The 23603-nt window shown below is 39.6% G+C and overlaps 1 protein-coding gene across 4 annotated transcripts in view; it reads right to left on the bottom strand.

Annotated features, from left to right (window-relative positions):
• COL4A2 (collagen type IV alpha 2 chain) overlaps positions 1–23603 on the bottom strand; it is a 137757-nt gene that overhangs the window by 48143 nt on the left and 66011 nt on the right. For all 4 annotated transcript variants that reach the window (XM_064407786.1, XM_064407789.1, XM_064407788.1 and 1 more), the window contains 3 exons: positions 2412–2546; positions 2286–2330; positions 77–193 (listed from right to left, as the gene is read on the bottom strand). In XM_064407786.1, coding sequence (XP_064263856.1) covers positions 77–193; positions 2286–2330; positions 2412–2546 — 297 coding nt within the window. The remainder of the gene's footprint in view (positions 1–76; positions 194–2285; positions 2331–2411; positions 2547–23603) is intronic.

Raw genomic sequence — 23603 nt, 5'->3', positions numbered from 1 at the left:
CCCAACCCACGTGTGAAAGAAATTCACTCCAGCAATGTTCTTAGCTTCAGATACTCACTTACTGCCAGCTACTTACAATGCTACCAGGGAAACCAGAGAATCCAGGAGTTCCCGGGTCACCAGGGTCACCTGCTGTCCCATTACAGCCATCATGGCCTGGTTTCCCCCTTGGTCCTGGCTGGCCTGGATGACCCTGTTGAGGAAAAAAAAAAAGTGTTTATCTATCCATCTGTTTCTAGTTTTCCTTTTCCTGTAGTCATGAAGTATTTAGACATTCTCACATTAAGCCCAAGGCTTGGATCCATGGGAAACTAGGATTTTCAAAGACAGAAACAGACAGTGCCTTTTTTTTAATATAGCTGCAGCTTGAACCAGATGCCCCAGACAGCATGAAAAAACGAGTAGTGAAGGACCTCTCAGAAAGGGTAAGAAAGCTATGTTCAATGCAGGCTCTGTTATGCAGAGAGCTAAGCCAGATGAGGTGCTGTGCAGGGGTCCACCAAGAACTGGGATTGTTAAGCATTTCAGTGCTTCACACTGGAAGAGTGGGAAGAAATGTTCCTCACTGAGTTTGAACAGCTTCCAAGCCAGGAAAAAAGATGCTGTTGGAGCTAGATTGAGTGTCATGATGAGGCTGTGAATATGGAAGAAAACAGCAGGGCTCATAGGTAGCAAGCTGGGGGCACTCCAAGACCTTGACACAGAGCCTCTGAAAAGTTACTCCTGTCTCAAACTGTATTTTCATTGCTGTTCCTACATTCACCTTATCTGCTGTTGCTTCTGGTTTGCACTGAGAAGCAAATCTTCCCTTGAGCAGCTCTTTGTTCCAGCAGGCTCAGTCAAAAAAACCCAAAAACTAACAAAACATTTCTCCCTTCTCCTTTACCTATAGCAAGAGTTTTCTCTTTGCTTTTGCTCCATTGCTTAGAAAAAATAGAAGAATATCCAAGTCCTTACTCAGCTCCACCAAATCCTGCACTCCTCATCCCAGAAGAGACTCAGTCTTGCCACCATTGTCTCTTGGCTCCCAGCCCCACGTCTTAGCACTGTGCCACTGTGGTTTGTTCAGGTGTCTATCTACCTGCCTTCCCATGGTCAGTGAAAAAGTGGCTGGAAAATGTAAGGGTGCCTGAAGAGAGTACACAATGAAAATGCAGGTTCAAGTTCTGTCTGAAGGTATTTATCCCTCACAATGCAATGTGCAGAGGTCAGAGAGGCATGGCTGAAAAAGAAAACATGTCCAGGTAAGAGAAGCAGTCCTTCTGCTTCTAGCTATAGCAACACTGGGCTTCACAGGGGAGCAATTTACTCTGCTTCCCAGGATGTGTCAGTGCTTAGAAAAAAACTCAGCATGATGCAGTGAGATGAACAAGATCCTCGGCTCAGGAGTGTTAATAGAAATGGCAAATATGGTCTTCTTTTTTTCCTTAAAGAGCAAGAAAGAGGGAGACAAGGAAGATTGTGAGAGAGAAATCCCTGAAACTTGATAGGAAGCTTTTCTGGAAACAAAAGAGGGTGAAAGTAGAGTGGATATGGATGCGTGGGCTGCAAAGCAGGGCCCCGATGTCAGGGAGCACTACAAAGGAAACCCAAGCCTGGGAACTCTGTCCAGGGATTCCAGTGACTCAGATTTCTTTGTTATTTTATGACACAAGATGTAAAGAAGTGTAGGCTGGGAAAATACTGTGCTGTGAACTTTACCCGGTTTTCCTCTTTGAGTGTTTCAGTTTCATAGACCTGGATCATTTGTTCAAAGTTTTACATTGTTTAGTGCTCAGTAAGATTTTTAAGACAATGTCAAGCATGCCATATGAGCTATAAAGCAAATTAACCACAGTTAGTATTCTTAATATTACTGGTCATTATACAAGCTTTGCAAATCAGAAATAATTAGGAATGACCAACTCGTGTCCTTCGTTCACAAGCTTAAGAGTTGTGAAGCGCTTATGTCACAGGTCTTTTCTACAAAAGAACATACTTAGCTGGGTAACCTCCAGAGACACAGGAAATTTCTGTCCTTTTCTGCCCCTTTTATAAGGGGATTTCTCCATACGACAAAGCAAATGGACCTTAATTATCTGAGGAAATGAGAGGGAGCACGGATTCTGCTCTTTTGTTGTGTATCTGCAGTTCCACTTATTCAGCAGATGTCCTTAGCTGGAAAGTGTGTATGTGGCTGACACAGAATTTAACCCAGACATCTTAATTAAAGTACAAAGGCTTTAAGCTAGCCTGCAATATTTGCATTTGGTGATTTCTTAAAGATGAAGTAACCCACTACTCACAGGAATGCCATCTGCCCCGGGGAATCCAGTGACTCCTCTTTGTCCCTAGAGTGAAACAGCACAATTAAAATTATGTTCTGCTAGCATTTTGCTTATTAGTTAAAACATTTGATATTCAAAAGTTACCACTTCTCCTTTGGGTCCAGTTATTCCTGGGTGTCCTCTTTCACCTTTGTGACCTTTGGGACCTTGCACTCCTGGGATCCCCATCAATCCTGGTGGTCCAGTGAATCCCTGTGATCCAAGGAGTCCTGGCTGGCCCTGATAAAAACAATAAAACAGCATTTATATAGGAACAGTTCTGATGCATGAAGCTGGATAAGTTATCACTCCTGCAACGAAGTCAATCTCTCAAAGAAAAAATAAACACAGAATTTCTTTCCATCCCAGTAGGCCAGGCTCTTTGATAAAAGTCATCTGAAACACCACACAGAGAAACTCCTGCAGCAGTGACTATATGGCACGTGTGGTCACAAAATCAACACATGGATATTAGCATTCAAATCAATATTCACTACTTAAGTATTCATGGCCACTCAATGAAAAAACTGTTTTCTTTGGAATGAGGTTTCTCAAGAGCAATTCCCCTACAACATAACATATGACACTCCAAACAAGTAAAATATGATTAACTGTGAAATTTGCTTATTGGCCATATTTATTGCAAGTGGCGTCTAATATTTAATGGCAGGAATTTCTGCCTCTTTAGTGACAATATTTCTATTCAGCAGTGGATCCTGAAAGTGATGGGACATGCATGGATTCACAGAGGTTGAGGAGTTGCACACAGGGCTCCCTGGTCATTCTCCCTTCCAGCACTGGTTTGGCTCTTCACGCCACTTCAACCATTGTTTAAAAATAATCCCTGTTGGCTGCCAACATCACAAGGCTCAAAAGGGGAAAAAACAATTTTGAAATGACACAATGGAGGTTTAAGTAATGGATTGTGACAGTATGTCTGAGATCTGTGAACTGAAGTATTTGAATATTGTTCCAGACGTAGCATTACTGAAGGCACACATGTTTTGTGTGTACTCACTGCACTAATGACATTAATAGTACATTGCTGCAATCTTTTCTGGAGAAATATGTTTTAAAAAGGGCAAAGCACCATTTACCAAGACATTCAAATTAAGTCAAATCTAATGAAAGTTGTTTTTAAAATGCAATTTTTCACAGACCAGGCTGGAACAGCACCAGTATCTCACAAAGGAGAAGAACTACAACAAACCATGAACAAACACATATTTATTCATACCAAAAAGTTTATTCAAAAATACTATCTTCTGTTAGTATAAAATACTTACAGTCTTGCCCATGCCTTCAAAGAAAGAGCTACAAGGTGAATGCATTTCCTGCTCAAGAGTTCAACTTCATTTAATGCCATTGAGGTGGAAAGAGGGCAGAGTGGGGATTTGAAAAAAAGAAACCTGAAGATAACCTAATTTCTTTGGATCAGGAAGTTGTACCAAAGACACTGAACAATGCCTTACTGATATTAGGCAAAATTTATTTTAGTTTCATAGGCCCATTTGTGATCCACTTTAAAAATTTCATAGTCAACAACTATCTAAAACAAACATTTATCTCTGCTATGGTTGTTTTCATACCACATACTCTAAACCACTGCTGTGACTGAAACACAGCTTACTTCTAGCTTCGAAAACAAATCAATTTTCCACACTGCTTCCATGCAAAATGGTTGTCACAACACTTGGGGTAGGTTTTATACTTTAAATCTTATTGTATCACATCATGTGAGTCCATTTTGAGAAGCTGACACAGCCAAACAAAGTACAGAACTGAGTGCAAGTCTTTAATTTTGGAAGAAGACTAGGAATCAGCCAATATGTACAGCATGATTTATACTTTTACAGTATGGATCTTTTGCTCTACTGTTAGGACTGATTTGACAAGACTGATGGTTTAGGAGCAGTGCCAAAGGACAACATGAATTTAAGTGCTTGAGCTGTCAGGGTGAAAGAGAATTCCCTCTGCTTGCAACCAAACCTGACTTTATACAACATCCCTACTTTTAAACCAAGCCTGCTCGTGTGGATTATTAGGTGCTAAGAGGCCAATGTCTTTTCAGATTAACAAACTGAGAAGAAACAAAGATTACATGAATACATCTAAAACATAAAAGACCTCATGTTGGCAGGAGGCATATGCATCTGAAAAAGCAGCTGCTCATTTCCTTATGCCAGGCACCACTGGCTGGTACAAATGCATCTACCCCCAACAGCAGTAGTTTTTAGTTTTTTTCAAAATGCAGTGAATCTCTAAAATTTATTCTGTGGAGGTGCAGATCCCAGCAGACATATTTCCTGAGTTGCCTGACTCAAATGGAAAGATGCTGATTAAAAGCACTAGAGTAATGACTTAAATCTGAACCAGAATTTTTCATTGTGAGTTCCAAGATCGGGAAAAATAAAATCTTTCTTATACAACATTTTCTCCACTTTTCTTATCTACTATGGCTCAAAATTTATATATACAGGAATTGATAAAATACATATGAGCATGCACCACAGAATTGCCTTTTTAGGGAAATACAAATTTCATTCATCAAAAAAATGGAGTGAGTGATCTTTTTTTCATTGGGGTTCCTTTGGTAGAGAAGTATTCTCATTGCAATTCTCATGCAAATATCAATCAAAAATACTTCAATTTTACTTATAAAGCCTTAAAATATTATTCAATGCTTAACATTTGTTATTCCTCATGCACTCAAATCTAGAAAGAACCCTTTAGAAAGGTTCAAAAGTGATGGAAACATATTCATTACATCTGCAAAGAACACCGAACAATTATTAACAATCATTTGTAGAGATTTGAGTTGGCTCCAGTTGCATTTAATTTCTGAAAATAAATGTTTCAGTTGCTTCTGCAAAGAAAGGAACACATGGGTTCTGAGCACTGAAAATGACACTTCATTTTTGGAGTACCTGAAAGCCAGAATAGACAATCTAAATTCCAAAAACCACTCATCCTCCTGAGATAAGGTCTCTTTAGTACCCATCTACCCTCCTTTAGAGGGCAGCTGTCTGGAGGTAGAACACATGTAAAAATTTTCATTGCAGTTTTTGATAAAAGGCTGGTTATATTCAGGATTTCAAATCTGTGCTTGGCTTTCTATGGGGTCCATGCAGAGCTGTGCAGTTCAAAGGTGGTATTCCATGGAACATGGTTACCTCTCTAACTCCACCAGATACCACTCTCCCACTTCCAGTCCCATTCTCCTATCTGGTGTGGAGGAAGAAATAAACAAGAAATGGAAAACAAGGAAGAGAACTGGGCATCAGCATCCCTTCCCCATGCCTTCCTGGTAGTTATCTGGTCATTTGTTTGTTGAGGGATATGGGTTATTTCATATGAGCAGAAGAGAATAGATCCTCATGGGACTAGTTTAACACAAGGCTAGAGTCAGATCTAGGGAAATACTTAATATCATGACAATGTTTGTGTAATTCTTCAGCCAATTAGTACCTTGGCTTGTTAACTGAATTAACTTTGTTAACCTTCAGTAATTCAGACATGTCAGCTTTAACTCTGCTTTCTTTATCTTAGATCTTTTGTTGAACAAGTATGTCCCCTTTTCATTAGCAAGTGACCTAAGAACATTCTCTCTTTGGCAAAGGTCACTAAGGAGATTTAAGCAAAGACAATCAGTTTGAAAGGTTCAGTCAAACAAAGCATGACTCAATTCTTAGCCCCAAATACCCCTGTGTGACACATGGCATGCATGGTACTACTCTGTCTGTGCTCCTGGAAGGTCAGAATTCTAGAGAATTCTCCAAAGCTGTAACATTGTGCTTGACTTAAAATTTCCAGGTTTAAGAAAAAAAAAAGGCAAAAAAAAAAGCAGCAAGCCTAGGGGAACATATCATCTATGTCATATTTCAGAAAACTCATTAAGTTCTCTCTCTTGTATTTGCAATGACCTTCCCATTTCACTAGGGTGAACTGGACCTCCTCCCTAGTCCAGAGCATGGCACCATTACCCAATTTCACCCACCACGGGACTTATAGGCCAGTGCTAAGAGGCTCACTGAAGTGTGTGTGGAATGCCATGGCCAGCACCTCTGAGAGAACACATAAAAAGAAAAGGAAAAAGTGGGCTGATGGACTGTCTTGAAGATTAACAAGAAGTTCTTTCATTGTTTTTATACTTCCACAACCCTTTAGTTGAATTACAAAGCTCCCAATGCCAGGATATACACCTAAATAGGCAGTCCTTGCTTTGCTCTTCCTGCAACTTCAGCTGACTGGAAGAGGTCTCACAAAATTCTTGTGGCCAGCCTAGATATTGTGCAAAAACTATTTACAGAGAGGAGAAAGGCTGGAAATTAGAAAGACTCAGGGAAATCTCCCCAGAAAATATTTGCCATGTTATACATACACTGTCACTTGTACAGTGACATGCATGAAAGAAAATGCTGCCAAGGTTGTGACTGAATTCAATAACTGCATTTTGCAATTAAGTATAAGTGGACGTAAGAAGACTCTGATCAGCCCTTTAAATTTGTACTCAATGTTCATGTTTTGCAGCTTGAACTTTAATTTCTAGTTCTTTTACCATCGGTCAGATGAAAGAGATGCCATGTTGCAATACTTTCTTCCTTCTAATTACTGTTAAATTTACAGTGTGGAAACAAAATTGACAGAGGGTGTGCTAATTTTGAGAGCAACCAAATGTTTGATGTGCTATACAAAGAGAGATGCAAGAAATGACATTACCTGCTCCAAAGGTTTTAAAACACAGGAATCATGAATTGCTGAGAAATCCACCTACCAGGGTGGTGATACAAAGATAGGAGAACACTGTTGCAATAAAGAGGAGGCAGAATCAGAGTTTCTACAGAGCTTCCCAGCCACTGAGTCCATTTCTCCATGTTTCATTACAGATAACCATTTTGCAATTGCTTCTGGTACATGGAATGTGATGATTCAGTATTCCCCACATGGAAACGAGCCTTGTAGGCCATCATTTCCTTTAACAGTGGACAAAAAGAAAGGAGGTTAATTCCCTGACATTTTAAAAAGGTCACTGGTGAAAGGACAAGTTCATTTCCTGCGGGAAGGGTGATCTGACCATGACAGGCAAGCTGGAGCTGGGATTTTTTGTAAGAGCTCTTGGTCTGGAACGGTCTCTGTAAGAACAGATGGGGAAAGGACGTGACAGCAAGGACCTCAGTGCACTCCTACTCAGTGAGACCAGCAAGTGGAACAGACAGCAACTCAACAGGGAACAAAATAATTTATAAGGAGAATGAGCAGCTTTTGAGCTGATTAAAAGTGCTAACCCAGGAAAAGACATTCCTCCAGGCACACAAGAAAGAAACAGAAAAGTTTTTTAAGGTAATGCTGGCAAAATGTGGAAAACTGGGTGTAAATGTAGGGAATTTGTGATTCTTTCAGGTGGTTTCAATAGGTGTACTGCCCTGAAACAATCACTGACTCCAAATAAAAAATGTATGATCTTAGTGCTCCCGCTACCCCCAAAAATATAAATTACAAGGAAGAACCTCAAGAACCTGCTGTGGCACACAGAGTCAGACTAGGATGGTCATATCACATGGCATTTCTGCTGGAGCATAAATCCAGGAGGTTATCTAGGAATTTATGGATTAAATGTAGTAGAGGGGAATATGTAGGGGAAAGGTTTGGGGTTCAGCTCCATGAAGCACATTGTCAGAAATACTTCACCTATGGGGTTGCAGCACTTTGGGCTGAGGCAGAGAAAAGCAGACCACATGGAGCACCTGCTGCCACAGCATGGTTTGACTCAGCAGCTGCCCCTGGTGTCACTGGGCTGCCCAGTACAGACAGACCCCAGGGATCTTCAGACACTGATGAGTACAACACCTACCATGACACAGAGGAAAGTGGAACATTTATGTACCTTCCATCATTGTGTTGTGCATTGATGATGTAGTTTGAATGCAACTCAAGAGTTTTGTTTAAGCAAGACTTAAACACTTTTGTAATTCCGCCTAGGAAGAATGGATCAAACCATGCACAGAAGGGTAGGAAATAAAAATACACAGGGCAAAACACAATCAATGCTAGCCACTGGAGACAAAGATCATGTGAGAGAAAAAAACTCTGAAGTTTGTGCAGCCTTGATTGTTAAACATATTAGCATGTTACTTTATTTCTGTGTCTTCAGGACTGTAGTAATGACTACATCCGACCAGACAGAAGCCTTGCAACAGTGTGCAGTGAGCATTCAGGAGCTCCTCACTAGATGGCACCAGCCATTGCTGCTGCACGCAGCCCCCACCACTGCAGGTGCAGAATTCCAGAGCACGGTACAACCTTCAGGAAATCTGATAAAGAGTTCAGATAGGGTCAAACTGTCCTTGAGCGAGGTCTGAGGCAACAAAAGCAGAAGGTTTCTGCCAAAATGTCTGCAAGTGAGATGGCTGGGGAAGTGCAAATGAAATGGGATTAAATGCATCATGCAACTGAGCAGCATAGCTGCCTGAAGGTGCTCTGTGACTCAACCTATATTGTATGTGTAGTAGGCACACTTGGTCTTCTAAGAGAAATGAGAAAAACTTATTACCTTACTCCTCCATTGTATTGCTACGTTTATGTTTACTGTCACAGGCTGGAAATTCTCAAATTTGTCTTCTGAATTTGTGTTTTTAGTGTAGGGCTGGCATTAATTTCTGCCACCACACTGATACCAAAAAAGGAGTCTTATTCTGATATTTTGGACATTTGGTAACAACATGGTTACCAGTGTACCACGGCACCAGGAGGAGATGGGACTTCTGCTGTCTAACTAGAATATTGATAAGCACATCAAACAAACTTCTCTCTTGTGCCTTATAAATATAAGAATATTAAATTCTTAAACACAGAGTAGCACTGAAAGTGTTGGCAGGCTTTAACAAAAAGGTACATAACTAATGCTTATTTCTACTTTTTTTTCTCTGTTACTTTAGAGGAGGTTATTTAGCTGAGTTTCACATTCCAGCTCTTATTCTCAGAAAAGACTTTCGTTCTCGTTTGTTAACAAGCTATTTTATTTATAACAAAAGTAAACAAAAAAATTATAACATTCGTTAAAAATAACTAAAAAATGAGGCTAGTTCAGCCTAGTGGCATGGTAACAATCTGCTGCTCTTTTAACTTCATTGTCTGGACATACGACATTTTCTCTCAGGACAGTGGTGACCAAATGACATTAACATTAATTCCAGAACAGTGATTCAGCTTGTAGAAGGGTGAATTTTTTTTTTTCATTAAGGAAGGAATACACATTAAATCTTCATAAAAAAAAGAACTATGAAAGCATTCCGTTTACCAGAAGCCACATCCCTTTTCTGTACTCAGTAATGAAATAATTTTGTACTGTTTTCTGTTCCCACGGTTTGATCTAATTTGTGATCTTCCAGAAAGCTGCTATGTCACCCAAGAAGATAAAACATGTGCAAAAGTAAATATATGCTGGAATGTAGGTCAAGAACTCAAAAGAACAAGTTAATAGTTTCTTCATGTCACAAAATACACAGGAGTAAATGTCAGAAATGCTTTCTGTGCTGTGCTGTGCTTCTGTAGCAAGAACAATACTGGGGCCACAGCAATGATCTCTCAAAGCAAAGCATAAGAAAGGGCAAGTCTAGACAAAACCACACGAGGATTTCCATACTAAACCTTCAAAAGGTCATTGCATAGAGGAAAGAAGAAGAGGGTGGTGAACAAGATGTGGGAAAAAAGCATTGGGCAGAGACAAAAAGCGCTTTTGTTTGCAGACTGAGTAAGGGGGTATCTCTGAAAGTACAAAGCAGAATCTCTGCTGAAGTATGGCTAAACAGACAAACTGGGAAATTTAGCATCAGAATTAAACATATATTGGCAAATGTATCTCTCTAGTAAGCATCCTGTACTGAATTATGTGAGAAGACTTGGAATGACTTGAAAGGAAATGACTTGAAATTTTTGAAGTATTGTATTTATAGAACAGACGTAGACATTTATCTACATGCAGTGTAGTCATCAAAAGATCCCATTGGGTGCAGGTGATATCTCATGGCAAGATATCCTAACGCAGATATTTAAACTAAGTCAAACAAATGCACCTGAATGTAACCATTTTTCTTAAGTGTCTACAAAAGGAGCCCAGGTTTCTACCTCAAAAGCTGACCTCACATCATTGCTTTCTAAACTGTGCAATAAGGCAACAGCCCAAAGATCAAGTCCTGAAACAGTGGTTTTAACAGTTAGAATTAAGCCTGAAATAAAAATTGTGCTGCATGAAAAGGGAGCTGATATAAATGCAATACATTTACTTAACCAGGCAGACAATACATGGCAGAAATGCTGCTACTGGTAGTACAAAACAGTAGGGTTTTCTTGGACATTAGAAGTATTTCAGCATTAAAGAGTAATCAGATGCTAATGGTGTGTGCTCAAATGCATATACATTTATTCTATGTTAGCCTGAGAGTGGAAGTGCAGTTAACAGAGCTACTCACTTTATGTTGGTTAAACTGAGACTACCAAGCTAAGACAACCATAAAATCAGAAAAAAACCCCTACTTCAGTGACATGTAAATACTGTCCCTTTGACTACCAGCTAAATTCTGTTTTTGAGAAAGAGGTAACTAAAGTTAAATTTGGAGATGTCAACTTTGAATGAACTTGAATGAACTTGAATGAGCTAATGATGTTTTACAGAACACTAAAATGACATTGATTTATACTTGTCAAATGTTCATTACTATGTAATTAATTGGAGAAGGTTAGTTTGATAGCCAACCAAAAACTCACCAGAGAGGAAAATCACCTTGCCAAATATGCTCTTATAACCAGACAATTATCACACTGATGGGTGTGGACAAGGAGCAGGAGGAAGCAAGGAACTCCCAGTTACCCTGTGACATCTGCTGTATCATACTCATGTAACGGAGCAGACGTTTTAGTTTTTAGTACAATGAGTATATTTATTGAACAAAATTCTGTTCATTCAACATGGGTTTCTACAGGATCAAAAAAGCCAAAAAATTTCCAGGGCACCATAGAATGCAGTGCAATCTTCCTACTCTGCTAGTATCTGCATCAAAATTATTTTTTTAAAGTTCTTTTCATTCATTCTATTCATTTTATTACCATCATAATATTAAGGTCAGCTGCTTTCTGGGGCTTTTTAAAAGCATACCTCGTGCATATTGCCAAAAACTTGGATAACACAGTTGGTTGGATAGCTGTAAGACTGCTGCTTGGCTAACTGGGCTTTCTCAAGGCAAGACAACAACCAGCACCTGCTTGAGTTAGAACATTCAGTCATAGACACAAGAGCCAATCTGTCAGCCCAGTTGCTTTCAAATGGCTTTCAGTGGTGTGTGGGAGTGTTCTCAAGATCCTAAAATTCAGGAAGTTCAACACAGATGTTTTCTGTCAGTAGGCGTTGGAAGCACCAATAGTAACATCTGTTCACTTTTCATATTTGTGAGAACATTTTTCTTTTGGTCCAAAAACCATTCACTGTTGAAATTTCCAAATTGTGCAACTGGCCAAAATGTTAAGCTCATTAGGCTCCATGAGTTTAAGAGTATGTGAAAATTAAAACCCCTGCAGGAGTTCAGCCTATCGTATGCCAATTTTTCCATTCAGTGTTCTTCTGTTTAAACAAAAGTGTAACTATTTTTGTGGTGGGAACAGCTATCAAAACTGACTTGATCATGCAAATAAAAGTTACTACTGGCTGTTTTAACTACAGAAAGAATTTAATTCTCTTACAGAGGCTGTGACTTTTTAGTAATTTGTGTACTGGGATACCCTCTCCACATGGGAGCCCAGAACACATGTTCTAGCAGCATGTACAAGAGACTCAGTACAGACCTTCGCGCTCCGGTCATGGGAATTTACAGCTTAGGACAGTCTCTGAGTTCCTGACAAGGCCAGATGATTGGCTCTGAACTACCAGGAAGAATGTTGGGCTTTAAGGCAGATGTGTGCAGCATATGAAGAATCATTGTCGATACAGAATCAGAGACATTTTTTTTCTCCTAACCCTTCTAGACGGATGAGCCTCAAGAGCAGTGGGGTGCTATGATATCATCTGAACGGAGTTTGTACAGTTGTTTCCTCTACATGATTTCCCAACCTTGATGTATCAATGCAAATGGTCCAGAAATTTCATTAACTGGGACTCTGTTGAAACCTGCTGTTGAGTCAGCTTACACTGAAGCTAAATCAACCCTTATGCCTTCCAGTGTATGTTGGTTGTTAACCTCACAAATATTCCAATGCAACCACTTTGATGGTTGTTAAGCTGGGTCTGCCTTCATGTTGGGTTTGTCTCCAGAATCACAAATAGTCTAAATAACCTGTAATCTATGAGAAATCTTCAGTTAGTGAATAGAAATACAGAAAATTATCAGCAGTTGTCTTTTATACCATACATTATGTTCCCTGCACAGATTCACAATAAGTTTTTACAAGTTGGCAGTACTAGATCAAGCTGAATGATCATCTAGGGAAGCTAAATTATTTGGAGAAAGTATTACGGAAACCAATTACTTGGAGAACTCTCTGTGATTCTGTGAATTCTTTTTTTTTTTTCTTTGAAACCAGGCAGGAGAGTAAAAATATTTTCCTTTGAATCATAAAGGAAATAGTTCTGTATCATCTACCTGGAAAAAAATGAATGTAACTTGTGATAACAGTCTTGGAGATGATTAAGGGTGTAATACAAACTTGAACAAGAAGATTATCCAGATCCATTACAAAATATCTAGTTTTTCTGGTAGACTCAGTTTGAGGTAGCATTAATGGGGGCCAAGAGTGCCCACACATCTTTTGCAGATTCCAAAATCTCATCACTCATGGGAAAGGATGTTCTGGAGAACATCAGCAGCAGACAGTTCCACAGCTGTTCAAGGAGAAAGCCTATTTATAATTTCAAATGCTGATTTCAAAAGCTACTGGGAATTTTTTAACCATTTATTGTAGGCAGTATGGGCTATGTAGATTCTTCAGCAAAGGATCAGGATAATAATCAGAGCAAACAATTTTGTTTGATCATAAAATCATAGAATGGTTTGGACTGGAAGAGACCTTACAAATCATCTTGTTCCAACCCTGTTACCAAGGGCAAAAATACCTTCTACTACATCAGACTGCACAAAGTCCCATCCAATGTAACCTTGAACAATTCCAGGGGTGGAACATCTACCATCTCTCTGGGTAAGCTGTTCCACTGTCTCACCACCCTGACAGTAAAGAATTTCTTCCTAATATCTAATTTACATTTGCCCTCTTTCAGTTTAAAGCCAATACCACACGCCCTTGTGAAAAGTCCCTCTCCAGCATTTTTGTAAGCATCCTTTAGATACTGGAAGACTGCTAAAAGGTCTTCCTGGAGCCTCTTCTCCAGGCTTAACAGCCCCAGGTCTCAGCTTGTTCTCATAGGAGAGGTGTTCTGGCCCTCTGATTATCTTTGCAGCCCTCCTCTGGACTTGCTCCAACAGGTCCATGTCTTTCTTATGTTGGGGGCCCCAGAGCTGGACACAGCACTACAGTCTGGATCTCACCAGAGCAGGTTGCAGGGGGAAAATTACCTTCCTCAACCTGCTGGTGACATCACCTGGTTTCGATCCAGCACAGCATATGCTGGCTTTCTGGGCTGCAAGGATGCAGTGTGGAGCCATGTTGAGCTTCTTGCCCACCCACACCCCCAAGTCATCCTCAGGGCTGCACTCAGTCTGGTATCCCCCAGCCTGTATTGATTGGGCTACTCCAACCCAGATGCAGCACCTGTACTTGGCTCTGTTGAACTTCATGGGCCTTTCACACTGGATGGCATCCCTCCCCTCCAGCATGCTGACCACTCCACACAGCTTGGTGTCATCAGGAAACTTGATGAGGGTGCACTTTGTCCCCCATAAAGCTGACAAAGATGTTGAACAGTCCTGATCCCAAGACCAACCCCTGAGGAACATCACTTGTCAATGCTTTCCACTCGGACATTGAGCCATTGACTGCATCACTATGTGTGTGTCCATCCAGCCAATTCCTTGTGCAAGAAGTGGTCCACCTGTCAAATCCCTGATTCTCCAGTTTAGAGACAAGGATCCTTTACTCCTTTTCATCCTACAGATACTGAGGGAGGGAAGGCACTGCTAAATTGTAATAGCAAGTTGCTTTTACTTGAAGGACATGCCTTTAGTTTGAGAGGTCTCGGAGAAAATTTAGGTTGCTCTCTAACTGGTAGCAAATGCAGGTAATGTGGAGGAAAAGAGAAGCCTTCCAGACCAGGAGAAACAATAGAGAGAGCTTATCTGTTCTATGAGAACACCAGAGAGACTGCTAAATAATTTTTCCCAACTACTCATCTGGGCGCCATCACTGGGGACTGGTTTCAGGCTTCAGCTTGAGGAAAGTATCCTCAGTATTTCAGATTCAGATTCTAGAGTGTCTCTAAGCTTTGTTAAATTAGTGCTTTCTTGGCTAAAACACAGTCTGCTTACAGGATTAGCTGTGTCAAAGGAATCAGTGATGTGCAGTGATGCGCTGTCTTTGTGAACTTTTAATGTACTTGCAGAGATGCTTCCATCACTCTCATGGGAGAGGCTGCATTTATTGACAGGGGAGGTTGAATTGCTGGTGGTGAAATGGTCAGAATGGCTCAGTTCACAAGTCAGCCATGGCCCCAAACTTCTGCTAAAGATGCCTCTTGCTTTACCATATCTATTACAGGCAACGGTGAAAGGAAGCAAGAGATGAATGGGGAAGCTTCTCCTCCTTTCCAAAACACTAATTAATGGTGGAACATCTCTACCCAAGATTTATAGGTATTGCATCCTCCAGGTCCCTGAAAAGATCTCAACTACCACCCAGAGTGTCAGCCTTCTGTATTTTTGACAGAGAGAGTAACAAATGCGCTTTTATTTATGTGGTTCCTTTGAAGTTTTGGCTCTCACTCCTCCCTTTTTTAATGAAAAAATATTTTCAACTTTTCGGACTGTTTCTGCATTTGGGAGAACCTAAGGCTTTTGGCTTTTGTTTAGCTACTGAAAAGAGCCAATGCTAGCTCTCCTGTCCAAGTTAATGCCTGCTGTAACTTTTATTGCCTTTTTTTTTTTTTTTTTTTGGTCCAGAGATAAAGAACATTTGCTAGATGAGAGCAAACAAACTCTGAGCAATACTGTGATGGAAGCTACAGTACTTGGTACAGACTGATGATGTGGATGGCTGAATGAATCATGATGGCTTAGAGACTGGTAATCCCCAAATTACCTGGGCAATAGGAAAGATTAATCAAATATTACCAGCTCTAGCTGATCCTGCTTGAGCACAGGCAGTTGGACTAGATTATCTTAGAGCCCCTTTCCAACCTTAGCCATTCTGTGATTCAGTGAAATACAGTGACACTGATGCTCAAAATCCTCTTTAAGACCCTCCAATTTAGCTGTTTGCCTATTCTATTGCTTAGATTTTTTCCTCTCTGTGATGTCTGTAGAGTTTTTCTGTCTGTGTACATATTTATTCTCTTTTGTTTGCTGTCTTCAGATCTCTGTGTATCTAACACAAGCCATAAAGCACTCTAGTTTCTTTAGAACAGATAAGGGGTGGGAGTCACTGACATAAGGTGGAATACTTTCTTACTTCAGTTAAAAACACTGATAATTATTATGAAGTGTTTGGTAAAGTTAGCATTATTGACAAAAGCCAAGATGCAGGTTTATGGCTATCTGCCTGTGGAGAACTATAGCTGTGTGTTTGATGCAGACATGTATGTGTGAGGTCTCCCATATCTTTACAGTTTACATGGGTGTTTACAAGAAAAAACGGCCTTCTGGTCCTGCAATGCTTTAATGACCTTGCTAAAATCCTGCCAGACTATCCTCAACCAGCTCTATTGATTTAAACAGTTATGAGCTAGAATAAGAAGTTTCTGCTCTTATTTTTTTCCACCAAAGGAAGACACCAACAAACACTGCTAAGGATAAAAAACAACCTACTTTTTTTATGAACACAGCCTGACATTTCCATTACATTTTGACACAAAAAAAGAGGGTGCACTTAAAAGGAGAGATTTGAAGAAAGAGTAAAAAAAGATGACAGAGCTATCCAGCTTCCTCTGAATATTTTTGATTTAGAGCCATATTTCTCTTCCTGCTTCCCCTGCCGCCTCCAAACAAACAAGAAACCCACAAGAGTTTTTCAACAGATACAGGAAAAAAAAAAAATTAAATTTGTCTTAATAAGGCTGACAGAATTTTCATATGGTAAGTTTCCAGTAACAAGGACCAAAACAAGAATCAATGAAAACTCATTTTTAATTACACTGGCTGGGGTAATGCAATATTACCTCAATAAATATTAACCCAACTGCAGTGAAGAAAATCAGCAATTTGCCTATTTGCATATTCTTTTTGATCTTGATGATTTTATCAATCTAATTCCTATACATATCAGATACCTTTGGAAGATGAAACTAATCCCAAGAGAATATGGAGATGATGCAATTCAGGAAGAATTTTAATGAAGCATGATAGAGAAAGAATTTGAATTATTAACTATGATAGATTGTGGACAAAAAAGAAAATCAAATCTATTTCCTCTCAGCATTCAATAAAACTATTTTATTCTGAAGAGAAATATGGTTTAATATGATTTTCTAGTTAATTCTTATTATTTATAAAGGCCTGACTAGACACTGAGCTATGAATGTCTTGGATTTCAAGTTACCACAGAAATTTAAATAATTTTAATTATTTTATGCAAAGTAGCTATGAGATTTCTGCAGAAGTTCCTCCTTGACTGAACATTTCCCAATAAATTCTATTATTTGACAAAAAAAAAAAGAGTGAAATTAATGTACTTTGAATGTACAGCAGAAACATTAAGGAAAATAGCTGGAAATGTGTTTCCAGGCATAGCAAAGTATAGGCTTAGATTGCTTTTCAGGTGTTTGACTAAGCAACATTCATTCAATTAGTATCTGAGAGAACTGATGACCTTGTTACCCACTGAATGTTTAATCCTCGCCAGCAGGGATCAGCAATGACTTGAGAAAACAGCTAAACAACAGGACCCAACATTCTCCATCACACTGAGAACACTGCTGCCCTGAACTTTCCTTCAGATATAAGATACAGCTATTAATTGGTGTGTTTTTAAGGAATACAGCTTTCAACTTAGAAAGATTAATGACACTACCCTGACAATATGCAGGGTTCACTTGCTTCACTATAGATGAACAAATTAATAGTATTAAGGAACCCAACAAACTGGGGCAAGATTTACTTTTACCTTAATGTTTGCCTGATAATAAAGAGTGGTTGTAGGATAAGCATGCAAAACTACAGCATTCTCATTCCTCAGTAAATGTGTGCAGATACTGAGGAGGGCTTGAGATGGGTCTGCAGTGAACTAAAGTGGTGTCATTGCTGCGTGCCGAACTGAAGACGGGAAGCACCCATGGACGAGGACACTACTCTCCAGTCAATGCCCAACACCTCCTTACACTCACTTCTCTGAAGCCCACAGTGGGTTCCCTTCCACCTTTGTGCAGAAACACACGTGGGTATCACAATCCCTATCACACCTCAAGGGTGCCACAGGTGTCAGGCAAGCCCTTCTGAACTGAGGTGAATTTCGGCCAGTTTAAGACTTGCTAACTATTAGACTGATTCAGCAGCAGCAATGCCTCATCACAGAGATAAATAGAGACTTGGAAAAACATTTCAGAAGACAGTTTTTGTGCAGCTGCTAACAACTTCAGAGAAGAAGTGCAGAAGATATGTGTTGGGATAAAACACGCAGGGACAAAAATGTAAACACAAGAAGCCAGGCTGTGACCTAATTTAAGCCTTGTTCAGTTGCAGGCTAGCTAAAGCATGCTTCCATGCTCATAATTAGAAAAACATAGTGAAATTTAAAACAACTGAAACCACACAACAGTGGGACTTCTTGCACTGTTCCAAAGATGTGTAGTGAAGAAAAAAATAAAAACAGTTAAATGACTGAGATTAAATAGGAAGTATCCAAGAATCCATTTAAAATGCTTTTACCTTATTAATCACTTCTTTTCCTAAACCTAATGGAGCACATATATTTTAGTAAAAATGCACCGGTATCCATTCCAGATTAAAAAAAGCTGATGACACAAGTGATCCTAAATTTTGGGAAATTAACTAAAAACACTGCTGAAAAACCTATATTCTAGGTGTAATCAATGCACCTTGTTGCACATCAGGCATGTAAAATGGCACAGATTGAAGCACAATGCTCTAGGCAAACACAGCTATAAGAGGGCACCTTGCAAGCCATTTTGAATGAGCACAAGAAAAATAAATCCAAGAATTACTCCAGCAAGTCTTCACAGCAAAGCTGACTATCAGCATCTGACAGCTTGTGGGTACACAAGAAGCTACTGACTGAAGTGAGACTTGATAAATGGGCATTTCACGACCTTCAAGATATGGCCTAAAACATGCTTGTCTCTTCAGGAAAATTTGATACTGCATTAGATGAGATTACACAACATGATTGTCAAAGCCTCACTCAAGATCAGCTGCCTGCAAACACACCTACTTATGTTTTTGCATGCAGTGGGAAAATCTGTGAAGCAATTTCAAGTACCTCTTTTTAAATGCTCCTATATGTCTTTCAGGAGACTGAAACGGTGTAACACTGAATAATTATTTGTAATAAAGTTGGGCAATAAGCACTTCTAAAAATTGTACTTAGATTTTCTCCAAAGTTTAAATTTTGTCTTGGAGAGACACTTGCACCACTGCTATTCCTGATACCCATCAGCACATGGAGAAGCCACCAAAAGGTATTCCTGGTGGGGTTGCTGCCTTACAAGTTAGGAAGCCACTTGTTACATTCCACTGTCCTGCTGCTTCAGCCTAAAAAATGCAAAGTATGAGTTACTTCTGGTAAAAATAAGCCCATGCTAATTTCTTGGCTGAAGCTCATCAGTTCCTTTTCCAGAGAGATGGGTGTTATGCAGAGTGGCTGCTCTCCTCACTGTCCTTCCTTAGGACCAAAGAAATCCAATGGGACAGTTGAGCTGCAAAAATGAAATCAGTGATTTTTGGGGTGCCTATTTTATGGGTCTGCTTGAATGAACGTGTCCCAGACTGTCAGCTGCTTCTCACAGCATCTGCCAAAAAATTTTTTTCAGCTTTCTTTGGGAAGCAGAAACAAGGCATTCTACACAGCCTTGTACCACCCTCTTTTCAGTGGATTTCCTTCTGCAGGGTGGAGGCAATGGGTGAACACAGAAGATCCTCCATGTTGGGGATGCTGCTGATCTGCCTTGCCTTAGGGAGTCTTAGGTGATGCTGTGGACTATCAGCTCTTCCTTCCACTGAGAGGAATGGGGCAGCACTCAGTACTTTGTACCCCTACAGCACTGGACAGCACAGTCCATCTTCCCCAAGTAAAGAACACTTTCTATCTCCAGGCTATTGATCTCCAATAGGCTCTACAAATGTAAAAAAATGAACAGCTCATGCGCATCACTTGTGGGTTTTTTTACAAAGTTATGTAAAATTCCCCACAACAATTGGAGAGATTAATTTTAATCCTCTGCATGAAAACTACAAAACCAAAAACGAGCACAAATACTATGAAAAATTAATGTCCCAAGGATACTTGCTATCATAAACATGAAATACAGAGCTTCTTGTTGAAGTTCTCCTACACCATTCCAGTCTATTTCCTCCTCATTATAGCCACAGAAGGACTATTCATTCATGATAAGCTAGTTTAGTGAGTTCAGATAATTTTCCATTGCGGTTCCATGCAAGCTGCAGCCACGGCAAAGACCTAAGGCCTTCTCAGGATCTTGTTCCAAAATTTGTCTGTGTTGTCCAATGCCTAAACCCATCAAAGTAATTATGATAATGTTTGCATGTGGTGCTATTAGCTGATTTTTGAAGTTATAGCTGGAGAAACAAGGATTAGAAGCTTTGCTAGTAATTATAATCAGATGCCTGTAACAATCCTTGCGGTTTTGCCTGCTCGTTCAGTTGTTGCTCACACAGACTATCCACAACATGAGTGGGAAATTCCCGTGAGAAAAGATTCTGGAAATGAGGTCCAAATGGTGCACTCTATCGGTCTGAATGAAGAAAATAAGCTGTTTTGGGTCAGTTTACTTTGATTAAGGCATCACAGAATAAATTGAATATAGCCCAATAAATGACAAATATTTTATCCCTGAAATGTATTCCCTTTTGCATTATTATATATTTTTATAAGTTTAAAAAACTGTGGATAGAAAAAAATCTTACTGGAAACCAATACATACATACTTGATATTTTTATCTACATTTTATTGGTAAACAAATTTCTGACACATCAGCAAGTAAATAGACTGTAAAACATATCTTTAGACAAATATCAATGTAGACAGATAAACAGTCTTGAGAGAGGAGGTTTCAAAAAAAAATCTTAAGCTTCATGTAATATTAACAGGAATACAGCGTGCTTTCCACAGCACTGCTTGGAACGAAATGTTATGCCCATGGATGGTAAAGCAATGAATAAGCTGCAATGAATAAATCCTGGTCATGAAGCATTGAAGGCTAAACATGAATGCCAAAAAATCTGTACAATTAAGTGCTACTAGTCCTACAGATCCCAAGTAGGCCATATAAGAGCTTATCACTCTGCTTGCTGTGGAAAATCAAAGTGAAACACAAGCTCAACCACTGCATACTTGCATTTTTTCTAGCTCTTAAGGGCTAAACAAAGCTGGGAACATGAAGCCACAGAAGCCACCCATCCTAAGGGCAGTCTGAAGAGAGTTCAGCACTGGACTTAAAACAGCTTCAAAACCAGAGCTGTGTAGAATTATTTTGCTGAATGAAAGCAGAAATGTATCAGAAAAGGTTCTTTGTATGGATTGATTTAAAAGATAGTGGGGAGGAAAAACGGGACAGAATTCCAAATTGCAAAATAAGGGCTTTAGTCAAAATGAGATAAGGTGCCAACTTTGAGCTGGTGAGTAAATACAGCCCTTACAGGGCAGATGGCAGGCTCAGGTTCGAGCCTAGAGCACAGCTGCATTGCCATGTCTGTATTTTTTTTCTAAAACTGTTTTTTATCTCAGTCTTAAAAAAAAATAGTTTTGCCTTATTTAGGAAGAAAATATCTCAAGTCTTGAAAATATTTCAGGTCAGCAAAACTGGCTCTGTTAACATTTGTTCTGCCATACACTACCCAAGAGCAGTCCCCTTGCTTTGATGCTGGAGAACAGCATGTTTGGATCTTGCTGTCTCCTGCTTTTTACATCTGCTATGCTGTGAATGGAGTCAATGTCACCATGCTGGCTCTGCTGGCCTTATTCCAGCCTAAGATTTCCTCATGCTGGAAGGAATTGCTTCAGCTGCTTTTATAGACCAACTTTAATTCCTCTTTCCTCTGCTACAGTTTACCAAAAGGGCATTATGCAGAAATTTAATCTTCCTTTTTTTTATCTTCCCAACAGTGTAAATTCTTACTAATGTGGCTTTGATACCCAAAGTAAAGGAGGCAATAGTTTGTGTACTCATCTTAAACCAGGCTTTTATAGTAATTTATTTCCCTTAATCTTCATGTGAACGGAAATGTAACTGTACACACTGCACATCAAAACTCAGATCCAGATATATTTCCTTCTGAAAGATTTAGTGAAAATGGAAAAGACATTGAAAAGATAGAACAGCCTGAATATAGTGCTGGAATAGGACATTCACTGGCTTTCCGCAGTAGACCCAGAAAAGGTTCCCACTGCAAAGAGATATTGATGCTGAAAGTCTGCTAGAATAAGGCTCCCTCTGGGTCAACTTCTGGCCATTTACAGTTCATTTATGTAAAAGCTATAATTCACAGACTCCTCTGCCTCTCACTACATGATTTTCTTAATTTGCGATTATTTAGCTTTCAGTATACTGCCATCACTGCTATTTCAACAGTAGGTGCATTGCAATAAATGCTATTGCCTTGTCATCTCTGATTAACTCCACCGAGTTCTGTTACACCACCCCAGTACTAGACCAGAACAGCTGAACTGGGAACATATTCGGGTCTAACATCTAACAGATGTTTGATGGGAAAATTTCCAACATCTCTCCTTTTTTTCTTAGAAAGCAGTTTAAAGAAAAACTAGTTTAACTCCAGTTTCTCAAGGCTCAGAATCTCTCACAATAACGAGCCTTAGGAATAACATGGGAATGAAAGAAAGCACAGTAATATAACAAGAGGGAATAACTGCTCTGCTTAAAATACAAACTATTTCTCATGCTTATTCCTATCCATATTATATAGAATCTTTCCACTGAAAGCATTCCAAGAATGTGCCATTTACTGCTAAATCAATGAAGTCAAAGAGCATGGGAATGTAGTCTGAGATCCCAGAAGAATCCATCCAGATTGTGCTATCAACAACCTGCAATGCAGTGCAAGGTTGAAACCAAGTCTGGTACTTTGTCCAAATCTGGCGATTATTTTTTTTTAAAGGCTACAAGTGCAGGCATTTTCAGAGTACCATTTGTGGCTGTTTGCCTTGGGAAAGTTAAGTAAAGTTGGAAAACAATGCTTTCTTAATGAATATATTTTACTTTCTCTCAATCTATATGCAAGTGTTTATTGCAAACAAATTGCTTGTTAGCTGTTCTAAAATAACCCCCTAAAAATAAGTAATTGAAGCTTACTCTAATACATGGCAGAAGTAGAATTTTGCTGAGTTACTACATGCTCAGCTTTTTCATCCCATGCCTTGTCTAATGTTAAGACTGCAGCTTCTGCGATAAATATGATTCTTGTATAAACACATTCTTTCCAACAATATTCATCTGGCTCTTTGCGTCTAAGAGAGTATGAAACGTTACAGAGCTCTCAGCACTTCATTCTCTCTCTCATTCAGCGAGCAAAAATAAATCTTTGCTTCTTCTGTTGGTATATAATATGCAGTGCCAGGAGCTGCAAAATCCTTCCCTTTTCTAGTAGTGTCTAGCGCACTCGAGAACTCGCCGTTAGCCACAAACGTGAAGAAATGTTAAACAAAGTTGCTACTGCATAACCACCTCCTCCTACATGAGCTCTTGGGATAGGTTTAATCCCCAGCTGCACTTGAAGAATACACTTGTTGAGATTAATGTGGCATCACAGCCGGACTGCTTGCGTAGGTTTGTTTAGAGCGGCGTCAGCATCCCTGCAGGGCCAGCCAAGCAGCCTATTTGAAACATCTCACCAGGGCAAGAAATCAGAGTTTTTTACATTGAATGCAGCGGAATTTCTACAGGGGACTGGGGAGATCTCAACTGCTGCTGTCTTTGAAAGAAGTCCTTATACATGTAG

Source organism: Passer domesticus, chromosome 2, assembly GCF_036417665.1.
Source record: "Passer domesticus isolate bPasDom1 chromosome 2, bPasDom1.hap1, whole genome shotgun sequence".
Taxonomy (NCBI): domain Eukaryota; kingdom Metazoa; phylum Chordata; class Aves; order Passeriformes; family Passeridae; genus Passer; species Passer domesticus.
This window is presented reverse-complemented; position numbering and strand designations above follow the sequence as displayed.